At 46.8% G+C, this 24950-nt stretch overlaps 1 protein-coding gene across 9 annotated transcripts in view; it reads right to left on the bottom strand.

The window, feature by feature from the left end:
* LOC142764790 (uncharacterized) overlaps positions 1 to 24950 on the bottom strand; it is a 318584-nt gene that overhangs the window by 200064 nt on the left and 93570 nt on the right. For 5 of the 9 annotated variants that reach the window (XM_075865312.1, XM_075865316.1, XM_075865317.1 and 2 more), the window contains exons 5-7: positions 17939 to 17977; positions 4934 to 4981; positions 2808 to 2846 (exon numbers count right to left, since the gene is read on the bottom strand). In XM_075865312.1, coding sequence (XP_075721427.1) covers positions 2808 to 2846; positions 4934 to 4981; positions 17939 to 17977 — 126 coding nt within the window. The remainder of the gene's footprint in view (positions 1 to 2807; positions 2847 to 4933; positions 4982 to 17938; positions 17978 to 24950) is intronic. The other 4 variants (XM_075865315.1, XM_075865318.1, XM_075865320.1 and 1 more) reach the window with 2 other exon arrangements.

The following is a 24950-nucleotide window of genomic DNA, read 5'->3' as shown; positions in this document are numbered from 1 at the left end:
AGCTTGGCATCTGGAGCAGGAAATCCTTTTTTTGCAGTCCTGTGCCCGATGGCCTTTGGTGGTGCAGCGGAAACACCTTTTGTCGTTGGAAAGCAGTTCCTTCTTTTGTGTCAGTGACAAGTCAGCTGTGCAGGCTTCCGATCCGTGATGGCTGGACGAGCAGAATACGCAGTTGTCCTTTTTTTCTCGTACCGAGTTGCCGTGAAGCACAGATGACGTCGGTTTCCCACGCCTACAGTACGTCGACTGACTGGCCACGGGGAGTGTTCCATGTTCTCGTCCTTTCGCATCTTTAAAATCACTCTTCTCCAGGCTTTCCAGCTCGATACACAGGAAGTGGAGCACATGGTCCAGTCCCACGGGTGTAGCTTCAGCTCTCGAGTCATATGCCAACTGGACGGCACATGATCGATGATACTGCACGACTATATCCCGTGGAAGAGCACGCAGTAGGATGTCGCAGAGCATTGACGAAAATGACGACTTGTGCACACCAAAGTCTCTAAGCCTCGGATATTCACGAGAACTTGGCCGTACAAGCTGCGTAGCACTTTGGTGTCAGTCGATGAACGGACAGGGCTTAACATCCGTAGCTTGGCAAAATATTCTTGCTCCAGGCGCGTCTTGTCCCCAAATCGCTTCTGTAGCATTTTGATGGCGTTATAGCAACTTTCTGTCGTCGGAAGGCCCGCAATTACTGATGTAGCGTCTCCTTTAAGATACAGTCGCAGGTAATGAAACTTCTCTGTGGCAGTGATGCGATTGTTACTATGAACAATTTGGTAAAATTGTTCCCGAAATTCGGTCCACTTGCATAGTTCTCCGAAAAAAGGTGCTATTGTCAGTTTAGGCAATTTAACTCCAGTTCCGTCTGATGGGGCTAGGACTGTCTGGGCAACTGTTTCTTGAGTTCCAGTCGATGTCCTTAGCATGCGATCTTTCTTGCTGAGAATCTCAGCGAGAATGCACGTGGCAACGTCCTCGTATTGTAAGACAGCGTTATACTCGACCTCGAACTCCTCGTCAGGTATATGCGGCTCAATCTCGTTGTTAAGGTTTTTAAGGGCTTCGTTATTAGCCTTCAGCCTCTCATATATGGAGTTGAGCTGGTCATAGGAGGCAGAGTCGTTAGCGAGGAGCTCACTTGCCTTGTTTATAATCCTCGTGTTCTGTGCTCGCCGCGCCGTCCGCTTCGACTTCAGTCGCTCCATGCCGCTGCAGTTGACTGGTTGGTAGACGTCCGTAGGGTCCTGGTTTTAAATCCCGGTTCTTCGGCACCAATGTGTAGACGATGGCGTTCCAGACCCTGCGATCAGACTCAACTCCGTCTTTAAGGTATAAGGCAAAAAACTTGTTTATTTAACTGCGTTCGGAAGCGCTCTGCTGTCACTTGAGCGTCCCCGCGTCCCTCGCTCGTGCTCTTCTTCTTTCTCGTTTCCTTGTCCCAGCCAAGAACGTGAAAAATAATCAACAAAGCGGTTGAGAGAAATGGGGGAGGAGCGTTGGGCTAGGAAGGTTTTCTGCTACTTATACAAGAATGTCGATACAAAATGGAGGAAGCGAACCAGAAAATTGACTGGTAAATACTTAGAAAACAGCAGGTGGCCAAACGAAAAAAAGAACTATCGGTTAAGAAGAAAGTGAAGGAAACGGAGACTGACATGTTGAGAATGGGCATGATTAGGAAGTCCGCACTAGAGATCTATCGAACTTTTAGGCAGGAAATTGCCAAGGAAAGGATCTGTGACAATACTCGGGGTAGTTCTTTACTGTTTGAGGCCAGGACGGGAGTACTGAGAACCAAGACATATCTGGCCAAGTACGAAGGGATAGACACAGTATGCAGTGTGTGTGGAGAGGAAGAAGAAACTGCCGAACACTTGATAATGTTCTGTAAAGGGCTTCATCCTATAGTTCAGGATGATGGCGCAGAGTTTTTCAAAGAACTGGGGTTTAGGGAACGGGAGGGAAAAATAGACTTTAAGCGGGTAGACTTAACTTGAAGGAGGTTATCTGATTAGTGGCTAAAGTCAAGGCACGAGTGAAAAGGAAACCCTTCACTGCGAAATACGAATCCTCAAACTCACTTTTTAAAGAAAAAAAATCTAGTTTTTGGTTCATTAAGTATTACGGCTTGGTGGCGCTAGCCACCGCCCGTTCTAAAGGGTGCAGCCATATTCATCCATCCATCCGGTGCACGTTGAAGAAACCAAGGTGGTCGAAATTTCCGGAACCCTCAACTATGGCACCTCTCATATCATATGGTGGTTTTCAGACCTTAAACCCTACATATCAATCAATGAAATCGTATATTGTATAGAGCTCTGTCTTTGCACCGTTGTGGTTTGTGTGGTGTCGAATATATACCATGTAATCATTGTGAGACGCTTGTTAATTGTCAGTGAGTGCTTAGTAAAAATTTAAGCAAATGACTTGCCACGCTCATTCTTGGACCTCTGGCTCAAAGGAGGCTTTCATAAAAAATACATGGCGCAAGAATGGACTACAAGAATGTAAACTTGTCCCTTAATTCGGGCATATGTTTAGTCAGGCGATTACATTCAATGCGCCATAAGCAACGTCGCATGCCCGTAAGCGGGCGTGTGAAAAGTGAGTACCAACGAATAACTGAATATTAGCAGCAACTTATCGCGGCTCATTGCGGCCATGTTTCACGCCCACTTCATATTTCATGTGATTGCGACACTATAAGAACGGTGTTCTCCTGGCTCTCGCTTCATTCATGAAAAATTGCGGAACGTACGGGATAAAAAGGAACTTAAAGAGTGAGCGCATGAAACACGTACCCTACTTGGACCAGGAAAGGGTCCTAATGGTTGTGCAGGCTGAAAAAAGTAGGGAATGACAATTTAACATTTCAAATCAGAGCATACACGTTAGCGCCATTGTATATACCCTTTTATTAGAAGTATTACAAAGTTTCAGTAAAAAAGTGTTACCAATATCATGCCGGAGACGCAATTTCCGTGCAGGTTGCATGTACTCGCACGCTGTATGTTTGAGAACACTACGCCGTTCAGGCCTAAATAATACAAGCACTACAATTTCTCAGAAAGTTAGTTGGTGGCATTTGGCTGTAACGCTGCGCTGTAAGTGGAATTATCTAGACTGCGATATGGCTGCCAGAACGGCGCTGCCCTTTAGTTTAAAAACTACAATTAGCAATACCTGCACACTGCCTACTTCACTATCTGCTGGTTTTCGTTAAGGTTTTATCTTATTTCGCTTCTTTATTTCTTGCATGCAATTAAGACAGCGTCATATAAAGGAAACGAGCCCTAAAATTTTTCTCATTATTGTGTAATTAAAAATATGGAGCGGCATTAGGAAATACAAAGGGCACTTTTATATTTGAATGTCAACAGCACGACACTTCTTCATTATAATGTTTTGACCTCACCATTGCACTGCGAGGTGAATTTTCTCTCCTAAGCTATAGTATAGGCAGCGTCATCCTTCCTTGTCGTTCATAAAATTTGCGCTGCTTGGACTTATATACGCTTCGTTTGTAGTTCTCTTCATTATATTTGCGTTTGTTCATTACTTTAGCACATGAATCTTTTCGTGCTTCATTAGTTGCATGCATTGTATTCGTAGATAAGTTAGCGGCTGTGTCACATAATAGGTGGTGGGCACCTAGCTGGGTCTGGGTAAGTTAGCCTTTTAACCTCACGCCTCTGTTTTTCACACTTGTTGCTATTTTGTTATCTGAGTTTCCATACGTGATCTGTGTTGCTCGTGTATTCGCATACTTCTGTGTATTTTTTCTATTTCTTTTTCTGTTTTCTGTCCTCATACACTTTCTTTTTCTAGATGTTTTCATTTCTTTTCTGCGTTTTCTTTCTTCCTGTGTCTTCGTTCTCAATCGCTTGCCTCTCTTCCTTCTCTTTCCTTCCTTCTCTTTCTTTTCTTATCTTTCCCCTCTGCACCCTCACTAACCTTTCTCACCACTTCATTCTAAAGTACACAAAGCCCCACTTTTTAATTCTAGGAAGTCTGGGCTCACGAGATCTTAGCGATCACCTTCGGATCGTGAGTACGCTCGCTCCAATAAAGCGATGTACACAAAGCCCCACTTTTTAATTCTAGGAAGTCTGGGCTCACGAGATCTTAGCGATCACCTTCGGATCGTGAGTACGCTCGCTCCAATAAAGCGATGATGTTTTCCCCTAAACACTTTTTCTCCTTCTCTTTTTTTCTGTTACTTCTTCCCCCTGCTTCTCTGTTTATTTCTCACTTTCAGGTTACAGAATCAAATGCCGGGTGCGGCGGCTGAATTTTCAATGCAGGCGAAAATACTGTAGGCCCATGAGGTCAGACTAGGGTGCACGTTAAAGGATCCCAGGAGGACGAAATTTTCGAAGCCCTGCACAACAGTGTCTCTCATAATCATTTGATTTTTTGGGGATGTTAGGCCCCACATACTTACTTTGTCGATATCTCTATTCATTCTCTCGCCCATCAATGCTAATCTACGCCGTGTCGGAAAAAGGGAAGCACGTAGTTTAGGAGCAAAGCTAAAGATGAAGGAGAGTATGAAACGATGTGGCAGTCCTTCCTTTATGACGCAACGGTCGACACAAACAGCACCTTTAATAAATCTCGTTCAATCATGGCCGCGTATTGACCACTGCTGTTCCTTGCGTGGCATTTTGGAAATGCAAAATTGCACAGGTCTATGAACGAAGATCTTCTTCGAGAGGAGATTATGTCATTTTAAGTCCCCATTTTCCCGCTGTGTTGTCATGACATGCGTACATAATTACCTCATAAAAGTATATCATGTGCAGCTAATATACATGTCCTTTTTTCTGGTTTCATCTGCCCAGCTTTCAATGCATACTAGTTATATACGTAAATATTTAGTGTTGCGTTCAATATCTGATACTTTTTTTTGGCATGACACACCTACCGGATGCACACCAAATATGACAGTATCCAGAGTAGGGGGACTAGGAGTCTGAAAAAGAAAAAAAAGAATGCATTAAATTATGAAAAACCGGCTGCTCAATATAAACAGAATTCGAAATTTAGTTCAACAAGACACTTTGAACAAATCCGTAAAATTCTTGAAAATCGCAATATCACGTAGGCAAACGGCACATTTCATTAGTATTTTCACGTGTATGGAAATAGCACTCCACTAAAGTCGCTGAAATGGCGCCGTATGAACAAACACAATTTTTTTTGTGGGGCTGAGTCTGGTTTTGCCTTGCGGCGCATTATGTGTGCTTTATGCAGTGGCATCTTGGTGTAATCCTCACTGACCATTCAGAAATAAATTCTTCCACTAACATGTTTTTTGCTGAAGTTGGTGGCCTTACAAAAAGTCGGCTCTTCATCTCAGCAGCGGCCCCCACCTTCGTGCAGCCAACAAGCCTGAAGACGGTGCACTGACTTTGCAAACTTTGCAGTCCGTCTCCTGTAATCTCGATGCACCGTCTCGAACCCGGCAGTTTTTGCAGCACTGAAAACGCTGGCATCCGAGAATAGCTACTCTCACAAAAGGGCGCGAGGCAGCATCATTGGTGGCATGAGACACTTATGCTTGCAACATCGTAGTAGCAAGGCTTGACGCAACTAAGGAAACTTCCAAGAATGATCTAACAAGAAAGCCACAAGTTGTTTGAACGTAAATAGTTGCTGTCGCTGTTGGTATTATCATTATTTTTATTGTTATCATCATGAATATCACCGCTGTGATTGTTGTTGACACCACCATCGTCAATATTACCGCGGTTATTCTTGTCGTTATTGTCATCTTCGTCACTGTCGGATAGTCACTGTGGAGCATGTTTCGAAGTCCGGTGGTCAGTGACACTACCGCACGTGATCGCTCCTATTAGTTTGCTCCTCTTGAGCTCACGTGCTGATTGCCATGGAAGCCGAAAACGTAGAGCAGCGGCTAGGTCACATGAATTGTCAAGGATGGGGCAATCGAGACTGTCACCATTGAGAAGAAGGAGACTGGACAGTCGGCAGAAATGGTTCGAGGGGGACGAGCTGGTCGTATTACAACGAGCGTTGCCTGGGCAGACATTGCTGAATCTCTCTCGGCTGCTCTTCCTCGCGTGGACGACAAGCATTGGGGTCCAACTTTTGGAGCCCCATTTTTTGGTAGTAGCAGAAACGACACAACTGAACCGCTGCTGCGAGGTTGAAGCAGAGTGGTAGATTGGCAGACGTGCGCCACATGCTTGACTTTTCGAATTTCGTCGGGTGCTAGTGAACTCGTGTATCCAGGCAGTCTGCGGAACTCGCGCAGCAGTTCTTGAGATGGTGGATAATAACTTTGGGTGATGGGTTGCGGGGCTTGCAGTAATGCTTGCGCGCAAGTCAGCACGAAGGTAGGTACGGGCTTTTCTGACACGTGTCGTCTGGCGAACATCTTCGTGGACAATATCGGTGGTGGAAGTTCCGTGTGGCTCAAATCGAGCTCTCTGAAGTCGAGCGAGTTTCTCAAGCACGAAATTTTATGCAAATTCTCGAAGGACATCAGAGTCGCGTGGTCACACTGAAACCGTACCTTAATGGTACGGCACGCGCATGGTATGAGACGAATCAGGAGGTCACGCGATGCCCGTCATGCATGAGGCAGTTGAAAAATGTGCAGGCCGAAGCTTCGTGACTTGTTCGGTTGGTCAGTTGCTCATGAAATGGTAGCCAGAGAGGAACTCGTGTCCTGAGTCCAATCCTAAAATGAGTCACGTCACCTACATGCAAGATGTGCTAATCCTCTGCCATAAGACCGACAAAGACATGTCGGTGGCAGACAAAGTCAGCAATGTGTTGAGTAGTATAGCTGAAGATGACTTCAACATCACAATGCGCAAGAACTGAACCGTTATTGACCACATTAGAATGAAACTGTTCTCAGCAAATATATAGCACACGCTAGACCAGCGGCCACCGGAAATTACCATGAGTTAAACATGTCTACTATCGTTCATCGTACGGTGGCGTTTAAATAAAGTTTTTTTGTTCGATCTTTATCACTGGATGAATTTTATTGTATATTACTAACGATTGATGTAGAGCTCACTTGTTATGCTCTTCTATGTATGTATTTGCCCACTATGATAGCCCTGCGCGGCTGCAGTATATTGAAAAAAAAGAACGGCGGTTTGAGCAAGACAAAACACGAAGATAAATGAGTGCGGCAGCCAATTCGGACCAACGCTGCGACCTCTTCGTGCGACGAACGTGTGCCACGAAGTCCAAGCGCGAATTCTACCATCACCAGGATTGTTCGCCAGGAGCTGCGAGCATCCCAGATCTTAAAGAGCTGGCTGATAACCTTACGTTTTGCAACATTCCAGTTTATTATTATCACAATATTTTCATTTTGGCAGCGTAATTTTGTTCCACTTTTTCTTCAATAAGCATCAATTTTAAGTTGTCGAGAGTTTTTCAGCTTACGAGTGCTATTTATTAATAGTAACAACAATAATATAATATTGATAATATTGCTACGGTAGGAGCCGGGCTGTAGTATGTGTGGAGAGGTAGACGAGGAAGACGACATTGTCTGGTGCGGCCTGAGGACTCCATCTTTACCGCGACTGCCGAACTTCATCCTCACCCTGTAAATAAATCCACCTATCCTTTAATTCAACCGTACCAGTTTTGGGGTGGAGACGCGGGGTAATCAACCAAGTAACACGACGCTTCAAGCACCTGATCTACGACGAAGCCGCCGCCTTGCTGGACTGCCCCCGTTACCACTGGCAGCTGAGATGTCTCACGGCGATGAAGGAAACCAGATCACCGCAGCTGCAGACCTTCTACCAGTCCCAGCAGCACCGCTAGTACCAGGTTCGCGTGCGGCTGGTCCCTGGTTGCGTCAGGATCTGATAGTGCCTCGCACATTCGGTGGTGAATCTGGCAAAGACGTGGATGCCTGGCTCACACACTACAAATGGGTGAGCAAATACTACCAGTGGGATGCGGCGACCCAGCTGACCAATGTAGTATTTTTCTTAACGGACACAGCACTCGTGCGGTACGAGAACCACGAAGATGCCCTCACGTCATGGGATCGCTTCGTTTCTGAAATAAGACCGTGCTGCGGAGACTCCATAGCTAAGAGAAAGCGGAACAAACGTTACTGCAAAGAGCTCAGATCCCAGGAGAGACGTGCACGACCTATGTCGAGGCAATCTTGAAGCTCTGCAAGATTGTCAACCCTTCTATGTCAGAGGAAAACAAAGTTGGACACCTGTTGAAGGGCATTGCCGAGGACATGTATCAGTTTCTCATCAGCAAAGACAGCCTTGCTACGGTGACCGACGTCATAAGCCACTGTCGCACATTCGAGACCCTGAAGATGTGACGTATCACCCCCAAGTTCGGTCGCCTACCGAATGTAACCACCGTGGCAAGTGTTGACAAATACACGCCGCTTGATCTCGCGTCGACAATATGCCAGATCGTTCGAGAAGAGCTCACGCGACACGCTCGCCCGACGCCGTACGAGCGTACACCCGCACCGCCTCCCTCTCGCCCTTTCGTATCAATTGCCGCAGCAGGCAACGATGACTGCAACTACAGGCCACACTCACCACCGAAGTCACAGCGCAATAACTACCCGCTGCCGAGGTACGACGACCGCTTCAGTTACCCCCGTCAGCCAGCCAACACCTATTACGACCCGAACGAAGATGCATCCGTACCACCACCAGGTCAGCGCAATGCCTTCCAGGAGTGCAATGCATACCGCCGAGCCCCTGTGTGCTACCGTTGCGGTATCGCCGGGCACATAGCTCGGTTCTGTCGTCGACAGAGAGAGCCAACATCCCGATAACTTTCCCCATCAGAGTTTCCGCCAGCGGGAACTGGTCACAACAACGGTCATTGGCTCGCCTTTTTCAGGAATACCTCACGGCGGGGAAATCACCGTGGCAGTTCTCCCGCTTCTTACCGTAGTTTGACGCCTCCATCTGGCCGACTGCATCGTTCCCCTTCGCCGGGATGACGCCTGCATCACCGCCGCCGCCGGGAAACTAGCCAGCCCGACCGATGGAGGTGAGGTCGCACAACAGGATTTGCCTCAGATGCCTCCGCCAGTTATAATGTCCAAGAACAAGATACGTGTGGAAATAGACGGCTTTTGTACAAGTGCTTTGGTGGACACTGGTGCTACGATATCAGTTATGAGTCTTTCTTTCAATAGTCGCATTGGCCGTAAAGTTATGTTTACTTGGGGCGAATCAACAAGGTTTCATGGTGTTGGTGGGGAAGTACTTCATCCTGTCGGAGTTCCCAACAGAGTTTCTTGTGCTGCAACATTGTACCCTCGATGTGATTCTTGGTCTTGACTTTCTCCAAAGATGTGGTGCTTTCGTCGACTGTAAAAGCGGTGAACTTTCCATCAGTGGTGACATTGTTCCTGCCCTCGTCGATGAGGCGCCGGAGGCCGCGAAAGATGCTCTGATTGTTTCCGATGAGCTGACAGTGCCGCCATGGTCCATGAGGTCAGTTGCCGTGTTCACCCCAGAATCTGCCACATCTTTTGACGCCATCGTTGAACCTGCCATCGTTCAATGTGCTAAGAAAGACATACTCGTCCCTCGTAGTTTGGTATCTGTTCATGAAGGAGCAACTTTTCTGTGGGCACTGAACTGTTCGCCAATGGCCGTTGTGCTCCCTCGAGGAATGAAGCTTGGCATCTTTGATGATTCCACTGAAGGTTCTGTAGCGGTCGTTATCAACGATGAAAGCGAGAAAGGTACAGTCTCTGGCAAGCGCAGTTGCTCTTACGAGTCGCAGATCCAAGGCATGATTAGCGCCACTTTGCGGTCACACGAGCAGCAAACATTATGCCATCTGTTGAGGCGACATGCTGCTGTGTTTGACTTTATCGAAGAGGAGAGGCCACTACCTTTACCATGTTCTCGCACTCACCATAGTATTGACACCAGCACTGTCCATCTGATCCGACAAAAGCCTTACCGAGTGTCGTCATAAGAACGGAAAGTTATTGCCGACCAGGTTCAGGAAATGCTGAAGAACGGTGTTATTGAAGAGTCGTGTAGCCCGTGGGCAGCACCGGTCATCTTGGTTAAGAAGAAAGATGGTGCCTGGCGATTCTGCGTTGATTACAGAAAACTCAACACCGTGATGTATATCCGCTGCCTAGGACTGACGATGTTATTGACTGCTTACACTCGGCTTCGTACTTTTCTTCAATAGACCTACATTCAGGATATTGGCAGATACCTATGCACCCTTCAGACAAGGAGAAGACCACATTCGTGACGCCTGATGGACTGTACCAATTCAATGTGGTGCCGTTTGGTCTTTGCCACACCCCCGCCACTTTTGAAAGGTTTATGGACTCTGTTCTTCGTGGTCTTAAGTGGGAGGTGTGCTTATGCTACCTGGATGACGTCGTCATTTTTGGGCGTACCTTCGAAGAGCACAACGTCCGTTTAAGCCTTGTTTTAGACTGTGTCAAAAAGGCTGGCTTGATTTTCAACTCTAAGAAGTGCCGGTTTGGTGAACGAAAAGCTTTAGTCCTCGGTCACCTAATTGACAAAGATGGCGTCAGGCCGGATCCCCGCAAAATCGAAGCAGTCGGCACATTCAAACCACCCCAGACACTGAAGGAACTTTGCAGCTTCTTGGGCATATGTTCCTACTTTCACCGCTTTGTGCCCCGATTCGCGGACGTAGTACACCCACTGACGAGCTTGTTGCGAAAAGATAGCCCATTAGAATGGACACCTGATTGTGATGCCACCTTTTCTGAACTGAAATTTCTACTAACATCTGAGCCTATTCTTCGTCATTTCGATCCTTCTGCGTATACAGAAGTGCACACTGACGCAAGTGGAATTGGCATCGGAGGTGTGCTTGTTCAGCGCCATGGTATTGCAAAGCATGTTGTTGCTTATACAAGTCGATCTCTAAGCAAGGCTTAAATGAATTATATAGTGGCAGAGCAAGAACGTTTAGCGGCTGTATTTGCCATTCAGAAGTTTCGATGTTACCTCTACGGTCGTCCATTCACGATTGTGACAGACCATCATTCTTTATGTTGGCTTGTTACCCTCCGAGACCCTTCTGGGCGCCTTGCTCGATGGGCTTTACGCCTTGAAGAATTTGACTTCAGCATTTCGTACAGAAGTGGACGACATCATTCGGACGCTGATTGCCTTTCTCGCCTACCTATGATTACGACGGAGGACAGTGCAGATACCCTTGACATCTGTTTTGCTGCGGTCTCTCACACGTTTCCTGACGCCAATATCTTCAAACGAGAACAATTTAATCATTTATCTTTAGACCCATTGTTTGTTGACGCTCGGAATCTCAAAGGCAGTGGTCGCTTTCGCATTCGTGATGGACTGTTGTGCAAAACGAATTACTCAGCAACCGGCGCACGTTATTTACTGGTTGTACCTTAAAGTCTTCGATGCGACGTTCTCCATACTATGCATGATGATCCAACGTCAGCACACCATGGGTTCATTCGCACCCTGCATCGAGTGCAGCAGCATTTTACTGGCCCAGAATGCGAGATTTTACAAAACAACACGTCTCGAGCTGCGAGAATTGCCAACGCTACAAACGACCTACCAGTGCACCGCACGGCCTTCTTCATCCCGTATAACCGCCTACTACGCCTTTTGAGCTAGTGGGCATTGACCTATTGGGCCCGTTTCCGCGATCTTCGAACAACTGCTGGATAATAGTGTGCGTCGACCACCTTACCAGATACGCCGAGACCGCTGCGATACCATCTTCTACAGCTGATGGTGTAGCTGCCTTTTTGTTACGCTCCGTTGTTCTTCACCACGGTCCCCCTCAAGTAATCATTAGTCACCGTGGTTGCCAATTCATCGCGGATGCTGTGGAAGATTTACTTCGCCTCTGCACTTCACAGTTCAGACATTCGACACCATAACATCCCCAGACGAATGGTCTTGTAGAACGTACCAATCGAACTCTTACTAACATGCTCGCAATGTACGTCGCGTCCAATCACAAAAACTGGGATGAGATCTTACCATTTATTACTTATGCATACAATACAGCGAAGCACGAGACCACGGTCTTCACGCCCTTCCACCTGCTCTACGCTCGATCACCACGCAGCTCCCTTGATACAATCCTCCCAATTAAGCTCCATACCGATGAGTCCGTGGCCGAAACATTGTGCCGGGCTGAAGAAGCCCGCCAAATTGCTCGCCTGTGAACACTGACATCACAAGATCACTCCAAGCAACGATACGATCAACGCCAGGATGCCGTTTCATTCCGCAAAGGTGAATTCGTGTGGTTGTGAAACCCCCAACGAAAACCTGGTTTATGTCAGAAGTTTTTACCGCAGTACACAGGCCCCTAAGTCATTGTAGATCGCTTGACTGACTTGACGTACGTTGTGGCACGCTTGACGACACCTTCTCGTCGGTCAAATCGAACGCAGTTGGTGCACGTGGCTCACCTCAAGAAAGTTCATCCCTTCAGTGACGTAAACTTACTTGCCCAGCGGGCTTCGTCTGTGAACGGGGGATTGCTACGGTATGAGCCGGGCTGTAGTATGTGCTGGAGTGGTAGAAGAGAAAGATGACGTTGTCTGGTGCGGCCTGAGGACTCCATCTTTACCGCGACTGCCGAACTTTATCCTCACCCTGTAAATAAATCCACCTATCCTTTAATTCAACCGTAACAATATTATTATTTATTTCTCATCAATAGTTTGAAGAAGCACAGCTGCAAGTAAAAGCTGCTCTCCAAAAAATACAGCTTGCCAAAGGCTCACATCCGTCTTTTAGCACGACAGCAAGGACAGTCACCTATGTGAACTCAAGAAGAAAATCCGAATTAGAAAAAAAGAGTAGTAACACTATTAACAGTATACCAACTGCAAACCAGTAATAAAAACTAAACATGAATATATCAAGATTTGGGGTCTGTGTACTATTAAGAAAGCTATGCCAGGTTTCACAAAATAATTAGGTAATGTATGAACTATGTAGAATAACTGCTAAAGTAGTTTGTTTTCAAAGATTTTGTGTTCTATGTTTATTTATTTCGTGTATCAAACAATAGTGTTTGGCTGAAGCTTTCAGAAGTCATACAAAAAATGTTTACTTTCTTTCAATACGCGCCTGATTGCCATTGCTATCTTAAGTTCGTAGAGGCGACGGAGGGTAATATTCCAGCCTGTTGAACAATTCTCTTGGGTAAGCATTAAACGACAATTAAAAATTATTCTAATATACTTCTTTTGCATCGGGTATAGTATTTCAAATTCGTGTTAGTTGTAGTCCTCCATACCATAAGCCATAGAGAAGATGCGATTGTAAAAGTGACTTATAAAGTAAGAGTTTTACCTTGTATGGTAGAACATATTTGCCACTGTGCGCCATACCCACTGCGCGAGATAACAGACCCATCACACTTTCAGTGTGCTTGTTCTAAAGCGTATTGCTGGAAAATTTAATCGAAGAATTTTGATATGGTTTGCTAGCTCAGTACGCGTGTCGACCTACCTAAGCTCCATGTTTTTATTAACAGGCTTATTTTAGGTCCGAATAGTAGCACTTTCGTTTTACTAGTGTTTATGTAAATAATTATGGAGCGACCAGAGTTTTACTTCCATAAGAAACTGGTTCATTTTATGCTCAAGCGCCATAATATCCTCAGCTGAAACACACTGATGACATAATCGGCATATAGAACGCTATTTACATCTGGATAAACATGAAATAAATTATTTATGTAGACTATACAAAATACTGGTCCAAGCATACTTCCCAGATGTACGCCCTGAGTACTTGTCTTCAGCTCTTAGACCTTTCTTTCAAATACAAGCACCTGTGTGATATTTAAGGTAACTTATTACTAGATCAAGTGCATGACCAGGAACTCCATGGTATTGTGACTTCGCAAACAACGTGAAATGGGGAATGTTGTCAAATGTCTTACTGAAATCAACAAACATTTCGAGAACAGCATGAGGTTTTAAATGAATATATTATGATTTGATTTCGTTTGAATAATACCATTTCTGCAGATCGATATTTCCTCAAACAAACTGAGTTGAAGAAATCACGTTGTAACGTTGTATTTGCTGAAAATTTGTACAGTTGACAATGCATAAGTTTTGACAGCCATTTTTAGAAATACCGGATAAATAAACGTAGGTCTGTAGTTATTAAGTTCACTTTTGTCACCTTTTATAAACAAAAAAACTGACTTTCCCTGTCTACATCATTTTAGACAACATTGCACTTGAAAAACAGATATTCAATATGTGAGTGTATAAGGGACAAGAATACCAGCGCACATGTGGTGCGTCTAGTTTGCACACCATCAATATCACAAGTTGAAGTGTTTCTAAGTTGCAAAAAAAAACTAAATAAACATCTTCATCTCTCACGGGCTCAAAAAATATAGAGGCTGGATTCAGATCAGGTAGAAATTCAATAAAATCACTAGACATTTCATGATGTGTGTTTTGACTAAGTGGTCATTGAATATATCTGCAACGTCTAGTCCTGATAGGTCGGGCCCGTTTATATTCAGATTACCAACAATTGCCTATGTTCTACCACGGTTCAAAAGTAAGTTCCGCTTCGTCCATAAAGCGCGAGTTTTATCTGTGCTGGTTTTTATTTCGGTATGTAAGTAGTGTGATCTGCGCGAGCTTATTTTTTTTATTCGACTTCTATATACCTCAAATTCTTTTCAATTTCTTATTTTCTCTTTACCATAACTTGTGATAAAATTTAGTTTTATGTTTATTTTGTTGAGCAAGTGCTTGTTGATCCACGGCTTACGGTTTCTCTTGTTCAAGATAACTTGTTTTTCGGGGAAGTAACGTTTAAAAGTAGCTAAGATTTTGTCTAAGAATTTATTGTAGGCCTGCTCTACGTTTTTCATCAAAAGGAACTCAGTAAGGCTCCTACCAAGCGATTCGCTTCAAAAAGCTTTTAGGCTAGATTACCGTCTGCTTCGTACCGTCTGCTTCTTACGTTCTCGTAAGATGCTATTTTAATAATAAAAATGGTAGCAAGATTATCACTGATATCCTCAGAGAAAACTCCTACAAACTTGTTATTATTGTTGGCATTTGTTCAACTATTTTCTGTAATCCTGGTCCGTGAACTAATAGCATTTTAAAGCCGGTTGATGAACTAATTGCATTCATAGTTTGTTTTGGTGTAGAGCTGCAGACCATATCAATGGTAAAGTCCCCTCCCGACACCAAAAAAATACGCACTGTCCAACGAAAAACGCAAAACCACCTCACTGAAACAAAAGAAGCCATCAAGGTTTCTGCCTGGTGGCCTATAAAACACAGCAAAACGATGTTTACCGAATCGAACTGTGCGCACTTCGAAATCATCACGCACCACACAAAATGCAGGAAGCATACCACATTGTGTGCCTTCATACAAAAGTAACTTGATAATGCCCCCCCCCCCCCAACGCATTGTGCAGTTTAAACAAATATACTGATGAGAAGTGAAAGGGGGCTTCGTCTTTATCTTTGCACCACGTTTCACTAAGCAGTATGACGTCGAACATTAATGAAAATGCACAGGTGAAAAATTGAAGGTCGTCTAGCCTATCTGCAAGAAAATTGACATAAATGTAAATATTTCAAAGATTTTTATGTTCAGTGAAGCCGAAAACACTTGGTTCTTGCAAAAAAAACGCATCATTTTTTTTTGTTTCTTTTATCGCGGGAAGATTGGCAACTGTCTGCAGTTGAACAGAACAGCATTGTGCGGGAGAGTCGTTCGCAATTCGCACAACGACATCTCGCTTGCTATTGACTCTGAGCACGAATACTGTTAGTTTTCTGTGTGACGCCTCCTGAAAGATACAGTCTTTTCAACTGTCTCTTATAACTTGTCAGTGACAACAGGCAGCAGGCATTTTGGGGCAGTATCTTCTTTTTCATGCGAGGAATGCGTGAACAAACAAAATACATCACTTGTTTGTAGGATTGAAGTCTGTTGTTCTTCATGCGCTGCAATATTCGGAGCTAATGAGGGTTAAGGCTGTGGCACACCGGCGACTAGCAGTGGTGGCGCGACTATTCGCGACTGGCGACCAAAAAGCGACTGATGTTCAGATCGGCAGAGGCTGCACGCGAGCGACCGGAGATCGCAAAAGCGGACAGTCACGTCCGGATCTCGTTATCAGCGAGAACTCTGGAGACCAGCGCCGATCAGGTGATCGCCGCCGGCTAAGTGAGTGGAGCAAACCGAGCGTGCCGCATTTATTGTTTTCGACCGTTATCGCACAGCGTTCTCAAGAGCGTCAAGGAGTTCCCCCCGTATTCTAGAACGTTCCTTCACTCAACGCTTCACCTTCACTTGAGAAAGCCGATGGAAGTGCCCTCTCTAAGCATAGCAAGTCACTGCATATCAGCGATAATATGGTGCGATTTTCGAGCAGCGCAGCGTTATTTTCAGCCGAGCAGCGGCGCAGTGCTCACCTTTGTAAAGTGAAGGGTTAAAGTCGAGTCGAGGAGCGTTTGTGAATACGGGGGTTCGATCGAAGCGAAGAACAAAAGATTGTCATGGTGCTGGTGCGCTGTGCCATGGTGTCAGTGCTGGCAGCACACATGCCTCCATATAAAAAAAAGCCGGTTGTGGGCGTGACCGTCCCTTCCATCGCGGGAGTTAGCCGGCCATGAAAACCACCTACCTCGCGAGCTGCGCTGAGACGACGAGGAGTATTTCCAAGAGGCGTACGTATTCAGAAACTCTGTGGAACTTATCTTGACTTGCCACGGCCTACAATACAGCACAAACGCGTTTCGAACGTGGTGTTGATCAATATTTTCCAATCGTTGCCAAGGCATGAAGCACAAACGCATTGCAAACGCGTTGCATTGAAGGCGGTGACAAGTCTTATTCAACACAAAAGCGTTTCTGAATACGGGGTAGAGATAGTACACAATTCATTTTCTCTTTATTTTAACGGTGTCTATCTTCTTGCGAATGCCGCCACGCAAATTCGACACTTTGCTCGAGCTGCTGCGAATAGCCATTTCCAAGCCAATTAACTACTGCATGATGGCCATGGTGCCACAGACCCAGAGGAACGCACTCGTTTGTATCTGGCAGCAAAAAGCAAGCGCAATAAAAAAACAAAAAAACAAAAATTTAGCATCGCTGATTGGTTCCACCAGCTTTGCGACTGCAGTCGCGCGACTGAAAAATTGGTCAGGAAGCGACTAGCTAATGCGGTCGCTTTGCGACTGTTTGCGACCGTTCGCGACTGTTTTGCGACCATGCAGTCGCAAATGGTCGTGCCACCGCTGCTAGTTGCCGGTGTGCACCAGCCTTTACGGGGCTTCGAATAAATATTTTGCTACTATATCTTCTTTGGCTTCGTTTAGTCCTGTTTCCTATGATCAGTAGGCACAGTTATCACACGTTTTAAATCCTATGTTGGATATAGCACGGTATCTGCTCTGTTTTTGTTTGTGTGGTTTTAAATATATACCATGTAATAATTGTGGGATACTCTTTTATGGTCAATTAGTGCTTAGTAAATATTTAAGGAAATTACTTGCCACACTCATTCTCGCACCTCGGATTCAAAGGAGGCTTCTAAGATAAAAAATACATAGCGCAAGAATGAGCTATAAGAATGAAAACTTGTCCCTCATTGCAGGTGAATGTTAAGTCAGGCGATTACATTCAATGCGTCATAAGCAACGTCGCGTGTTCGAAAGAGGACGTGTGGAAAGCGAGTACCCACGAAGAACTGAAAATCAACAGCAACCTATCGCACCTCATCGCGGCCAAGCGTCACGCCCACTTCAACTTTCTGGTGAGTGTGGCAATATAAAATGGTGTTCACCAGGCTCTCACCTAATCTCTGGTAAATTGCGAAACGAACAGGATAAAAAATAAAATCAAGAGTGAGCCCATAAAACACGTACCCTACTTGGACCGGGAAAGGGTCCTAATGGTGATCCAGGCTGAAAAAAGCACATGACAATTTAGAATTATAAATCAAAGCATACACTTTAGCGCGATTGTGTATATAACATTTTATTAGAAGTATTATGAAACTTCAGTAAAAATGGTTACCCATATGATGCCGAAGATTCAATATCCGGGAAGGTTTCATGTACTCGCACGCTACATGTTTGAAAACAGCACGCCGATCAGGCCTAAATATTACAAGTGCTACAATTCTTCTGAAAGTTAGTTGGTGGCATTTGGCGGTGACGCTGCGCTGTAAGCGGGATCATCTAGAAAATGAGAGGGCTGCCTGAACGGCGCTGCCCTTTAGTTTAAAAACTACAATTAACAATACCTATACTTTGCCTACTTCAATATCTGCTGGTTTTCATTAAGGTGTTACTATACATCTAAACAAACCCTATATTTTATTTTGCTTCTTTATTACTTGCTCGTAAATATGGCTGTGTCGTATAAAGGAAACGAGCCCTAAAATTTGTCTTTATTACTGTGTGATTAAAGTATATGCAGGTGCATTAGGAAGTACAAAGTTAGATTTTATATTTATATACACTTTGATAGAAAGCTTCTATGCATATCTTCATTACATTGTTTTGAGCGCACCGTTGCCCTGCGAGGGGAATTTTCTCTCTTAATCCTAGTGTGGGCAGCGTCGTCCTTGCTTGTCGTTCATAAACTTTATGCTGCATGGACTTATTTACGTTTCGTTCGTAGTTCTCTTCATTATATTCGCGTTTGTGTATTGCTTTAGCACATGAACCTTCTGGTTCTTCGTTAGTTGCATGTTTTATATTTGTAGATAAGTTAGCGGCTGTGTCACATCATAGGTGGTGGGCACCTAGCTGGGTCTGGATAAGTTTGCCTTTTACCCTCACGCCCCTCTTTTCCCCACTTCTGTTCTGTTATATACGTTTCCATACGTTATCTCTGCTGTTCGTGTATTCGCGTATGTCTGTGTATTTTGTCGCCTTTTTTCTCTGTTTTCTGTCCTCATAACCCTTTTCTAGATATTTTCTTTTACTTTCTGCGTTTACCATCTTTGTGTTACTTCGTACTCATTTGATCGCCTCTCTTCCCTCCCTTTCCTTCTTTTTCTCTCTGTGTACTGGCTCTACTTCTCTTATTTTTCCCCTCTGCACCCTTACTAAACTTGATTTTTCCCCTCCACACCCTCCACTCTCTCGCAATGCCCCACTTTTTTAAGTTAGGAAGACTGGACAGACGAAACCTTAGACCTTGCCTTCATTTCGTGAGCCCGCTGGTTCTAATGAAGCCAGGGTATTTTCTTCTAAACCTTCATTATCTTTCTCTTTCTTTCTGTTACTTTTTCCTCCTGCTTCTCTGTTTATTTCTCACTTTCTGGTCGTGGGATCGAATGCCGGCTCCGGCGGCCGAACTTTTTGATGTAGGCGAAAATGCTGTAGGCCCATGTGCTCCGATTAGGGTGCACGTTATAGAACCCTACGTGGACGAAACTTCTGAATACCTGCCATACGGCGTCTCTCATAATCATATGGTGCTTTTAGAACCTTAAACCTCACATAAATACTTTGTCGATATTGCCACGTTCCATTTCCCAAGTTTTTGTTATCGTCCCAAAACACCACACGATTCTCAGCGCAAACCGCGCCTGCAGTTTTCGAGAAGGTTCCGCACTGTAGTAGATCATTTAGATAAGATCACGCCCACTGTGCGAACGGTAGAGATTGTTCTGGAACCTATGCCACCGCCAGCGATAACGCTAGAACATTCGACGGCAAGAGTATAAATGCCGACGTGCTTCGCCGCTTGTAAGTTGTTGATCGAAGGCCGACGCTCCGTTCGCCGCTATCAGATAGATATCTGTGTATGTGCCGCTAGTTTCCTCTATGGATAATGGAATTTGTATGCCCCATAGTGCACAAGAGGGGTGTATAAACGAGCACTGTATGTATAAAAGGATTTCAAGAGTTTTTGAGTTTGAAGTTAATAAACTTCTCTTTGTATCAGTCCGAGACTGCTATCTGTGCAAGACTGCCGCTGTAATTGGATTTTCCGTTTACCGGGCACAGATTCGCCCAAAGAAACAGTTAAATCCCAACACGAAGTCTCCTGTCTTCGGCCACGTCACGACCCCGTGACATCTGGTGGAGGCGCTGTTTCTTCCATGTACCGGACGCCTCCGTCAAGCCGTGAACCCAGCCCACGCCATGAAGACACCGACGCCAGCAACGAGCCGCAAGTTAGCCGCCGGCAACAAGGTCTGCCACCGGAGTACGGGCTTTTACTGGACAAGGCTCGGAAAACCAAGACGTTTACGTCGACCACGGCGACCATGTCAACGCCGGTTCTACCTGCACCACTCCTGCTCCGGTGACCCAAAGAGCCACCAACTTTCCGCGATTCGCCACTGGAAGACGTGGAAAGCTGGATCGAAAGGTTCTACCACGTCGCCGCTTTCAATGACTGCACAGACGAAGACAAGCTATGGCATCTGTACTTCGCCTTGGAAAATGCTGCTCGGTACTGGTTCGAGAATCAAGGGCGAAGCCTCACAACGTGGGACAACTTTCGCGCCAGGTTCCTCAACACTTTCGCAAGTGTGGTGCGCAAGGAGAAGGCCGCAGCTCTCCTCGAAACCCGCATGCAGATGCCAAATGAAAACGCGGTGATATTCACGGAAGATATGATTAAACTCTTCCGCCACGCTGACTGTGACATGTCCGAGGAGAAGAAGGTGCGTCTACTCATGCGAGGAGTAAAGCAGGAACTCTTCGCCGGGCTGATCAGAAACCCGCCTAAGACGGTCGCCAAATTCATTTCAGAAGCATCTACGATATAGAAGACGCTCGAGATGCGCACGCAGCAATATAACCGTAGCGTCTCGTCTACAAGCTACGCCAACATTCAAGCGCTCGGAACCGCTGACTTGCGTGAGACGATCCGAGCGATCGGGCAAGAGGAGCTGCGAAAATTACTTCCTTCAGCGCAGCCTCACGTGGAATCCATCGCGGACGTCGTACGTCAGGAGATCCAGCAGTCGCTGGGCGTTCCTCAGCCTCAAGAGCCGGCGCTGCAAGTCATGAGCTATGCTGCTGCAGCACGCCACCACGCCCCTCCTCCTAGCGCACGCCAAAATGCCGCCCCATCGCACGTCCGTCGCCAGACACCACAGCCGCCACCACCTCTACCGACGACCTACCGTTCGCCAGCGGGCCAGCGCAGTGCGCCGAGGAAAACCGACGTTTGGCGCACCCCTCACCACCACCCACTGTGCTACCACTGCGGCGAGGCCGGGCACACTTACCGCCATTGTAAGTACCGACAGATGGGACTGCGTGGCTTCGCCGTCGATGCACCACGTCCGCAGCCAGGGGAACGGCCACGTGACATCGCCGACTACCTGACAGGAACTTAATGGACACCACGAAGTCCTTCTAGTTCGCCGTCGCCCAGCCGCCGCATGTCAACGCACCCCCAGCAGTACTCTGGCCCAACGCGGGGCCGGTCTCCTAGCCCGTATCCGGGAAACTAAGGGCAGCAACCGGTGGAGGTGTGGTTGCTGTGTGACGAACTACCGAAGATCCTCCGACGACGACGACGCCGCGACGGAGCTTTCCGAACACAACGCCAACCAGGCAAAGCGCTGACGGCGAAAGCTCACTTACCGAAGGTGGCCTGACGACGCAACATGAAACCAGCGGAACAAGCCGACGCAGCCGTGACCCGACGCCACGCCCTAACTGTAATGCGAGACGGCGAACTAGCGACCTCGACGTTCTTATCGACGGCCACAGTGTCACCGCTCTCGTCGATACTGAAGCCGACTATTCTGTAACCAGTGGGTCGTTCGCCGCGAAGTTAAATGAAGTTCAGACAGCTTGGAAAGGCCCTGAAATCCGCACAGCCGGAGGTCATCTCGTAACGCCTGCAGAATTCTGCACAGCGAGAGTCACCATTAACAGCCGTATTTATCCTACAGACTTCGTAGTCCTACAGCGTTGCTCGAGAGATGTCATCCTTTGCATGGACTTCTTATGCCTCCATGGTGCTGTCATCAACCTAAAAACAAAGTCGATAACGTTATCCACAGAAGAAGCACTACCGCCGCGCACGCCGTCAGGACACCATGCCTTGAATGTGCTTGCTGGAAGAACAAGTCACCATTCCGCCTCGCTCAAGCGTCATTATTTCAGTCGGCCCTCCTAAATCACCTGACTTGGAAGGCGTCGTTGAAGGCAGTCAGCATCTGTTGGTCACCCGAAATATTTGCGTCGCAAGAGGAATAGCAGAGCTGGGAGGAGGCAAAGCAACAGTTAGGCTAACGAATTTCAGCAACGAGTACAAACATGTGAACAAAGGAACAACGGTCGCATACATCGAAGAAACTGTCGAAGCCACCAGTGCTTTCGCCCTCGCCGATTCTGCGGAACCTGCTCAGAGGAACCAAGCCCCTCTCATAGCTTTCGACGTCAATCCCAGACTCGCAAACGATAAACAAGAACAGCTCAAGGCCCTGCTCCTGCAATACAAAGATTGCTTTTTGTCGTCATCAAAAATTCGGCAGACCCCAATCAAGAAACATCGCATCATAACTGAAGAAAATGCCAGACCACTCCGTCAGAGTCCGTACAGGGTTTCGACGCGAAAACGTGAGGCCATGAAGAGACAAGTTGATGAATTGCTGCGGGATGATATTATCCAGCGGTCCAAGAGTCCATGGGCATCCCCCGTCGTGTTAGTGAAGAAAAAGAATGGGACCCTACGTTTCTGCGTCGATTATCGCCGCCTGAACAAAATCACAAGAAAGTACGTGTATCCTCTCCCACGAATAGACGACGCACTTGATCGGCTCCATAACGCCAAGTACTTTTTGTCAATGGACCTCAAGAGTGTCTATATGCAAATCGAAGTCGACAAAAGAGACCGAGAGAAGACGGCGTTTGTAACACCGGACGGCCTCTTCGAGGTTAAGGTGATGCCCTTCGGCCTTTGCTCATTGCCTGCAACTTCTCAACGCGTTATGGATACAGTACTGGCAGGATTGAAGTGGCAGAATTGCGTTGTGTACTTGGACGACATCGTCGTGTTTTCCTCGAGTTTCGACGAGCATTTTCGGCACCTTCAAGCTGTACTTCAAGCCATCAAGACGTCCGGACTCACACTGAAGCCAGAAAAGTGCAGATCTGCGTATTAGGAGCTCTTGTTTCTGGGCACGTTATCAGCAAGTCTGGAGTTCATCCCGATCCATGGAAAACAGCCGCCATTGCCGACTTCCCGCCGCCCACTGACAAGAAAGCCGTGCGCCGATTTCTGGGCCTGTGCGCCTATTATAGGCGGTTCGTGAAAAACTTCGCCCGCATCGCCGATCCTCTCACAAACCTTACCAAGGCCGACGTGGAGTTCAAGTGGGAAACGCCACAGGAACACGCTTTCCAGGAGCTTAAACATCGCCCCCAGACGCCTCCGTTACTTGCCCATTTCGACGAATTCGCCGAGACAGAAATACATACTGACGCAAGCACCGTAGGTCTTGGCGCCATTCTTGTGCAGAGGGCTGACGGACTTGAAAGGGTTATTAGTTACGCCAGCCGATCGCTATCCAAAGCAGAAGCAAATTACTCCACAACAGAAAAACAGTGCCTCGCCATCATCTGGGCTACGTCAAAATTTCGCCCCTACCTCTACGGCAGGCCCTTCAAAGTTTTGAGCGACCACCACGCCTTGTGTTGGCTAGCTACCTCGAAGGACCCTTCAGGTCGCCTCGCATGATGGAGCCTGAGACTTCAAGAATATGACATTACTGTCATTTACAAGTCCGGCAAAAAACACTCCGACGCCGACTGTCTCTCTCGTGCGCCTGTCGACCAAACGCTACCCGACGACCCGGATGACAACTACTTCTTGGGAACGATAACTGCCGACGACTTCGCTGAACGACAGCGGGCCGACCCGGAACTTAAGGCCCTAATATAATAACTCGAAGGCAGGGCCACCGAAGTCCCGAAGGTATTTAAGTGTGCACTTGCGTCGTTCTTTCTACGAAACGGTCTTCTACAAAAGAAAAACTTTTCACCGCTTCGAGCTAAGTACCTCCTTGTGGTGCCTTCAGCTTTGCGACCAGAACTCCTGCAGGCCCTGCACGACGATCGGACGGCAGGGCGCCTTGGTGTTTCTCGCAGGCTCGCGAGGATACAAGAAAGGTACTACTGGCCACGTCTTACCACCGACGTCACTCGTTATGTGAGGACATGCCGGTACTGTCAGTGACGCAAGACACCGCCGACAAGGCCAGCGGGACTTCTGCAGCCAATTGATCCACCTTGCCGACCTTTCCAGCAGATTGGTATGGACCTACTTGGGCCGTTCCCGACGTCGGCTTTCGGAAGCAAGTGGATCGTGGTAGCTACCGACTACCTCACCCGCTACGCCGAGACAAAAACCCTGCCAAAAGGCAGTGCATCCGAGGTAGCTAAGTTCTTCGTCGAAAATATCATCCTACGTCACGGCACCCCGGAGGTCCTTATCACCGAAAAAGGAACGGCATTCACTGGCGACTTAACTCAAGCGATCTTGGCATACAGCCAAACAAACCACCGCTGGACGACAGCGTACCACCCACAGACCAACGGCCTCACCGAGCGGCTTAACAAGACGATCGCCGACATGCTGTCAATGTACGTCGATGTCGAACACAAGACGTGGGAAGCGATTCTTCCGTATGTGACCTTCGCATACAACACGGTGGTGCAGGAGACGACGCAGATATCTCCATACAAATTGGTGTAAGGAATGAGCCCGGCAACGACGCTCGATGACATGTTACCCAACGTCACCGACGAAGAAAACCTCGATGTGAGCGAGTACCTTCAACGCGCCGAAGAAGCCCGACAACTTGTGCGTCTCTGTATCAAGAATCAGCAGATGACCGACGGCCACCGTTACAATCTTCGACGACGCTTCGTGGAATACCAGCCCGGTGAACGT

The sequence above is a fragment of the Rhipicephalus microplus genome, chromosome 6 (genome assembly GCF_043290135.1).
Source record: "Rhipicephalus microplus isolate Deutch F79 chromosome 6, USDA_Rmic, whole genome shotgun sequence".
Lineage (NCBI taxonomy): Eukaryota > Metazoa > Arthropoda > Arachnida > Ixodida > Ixodidae > Rhipicephalus > Rhipicephalus microplus.
Note: the sequence above shows the minus strand (reverse complement) of the source record. Positions and strands in the feature narration are given on the sequence as shown.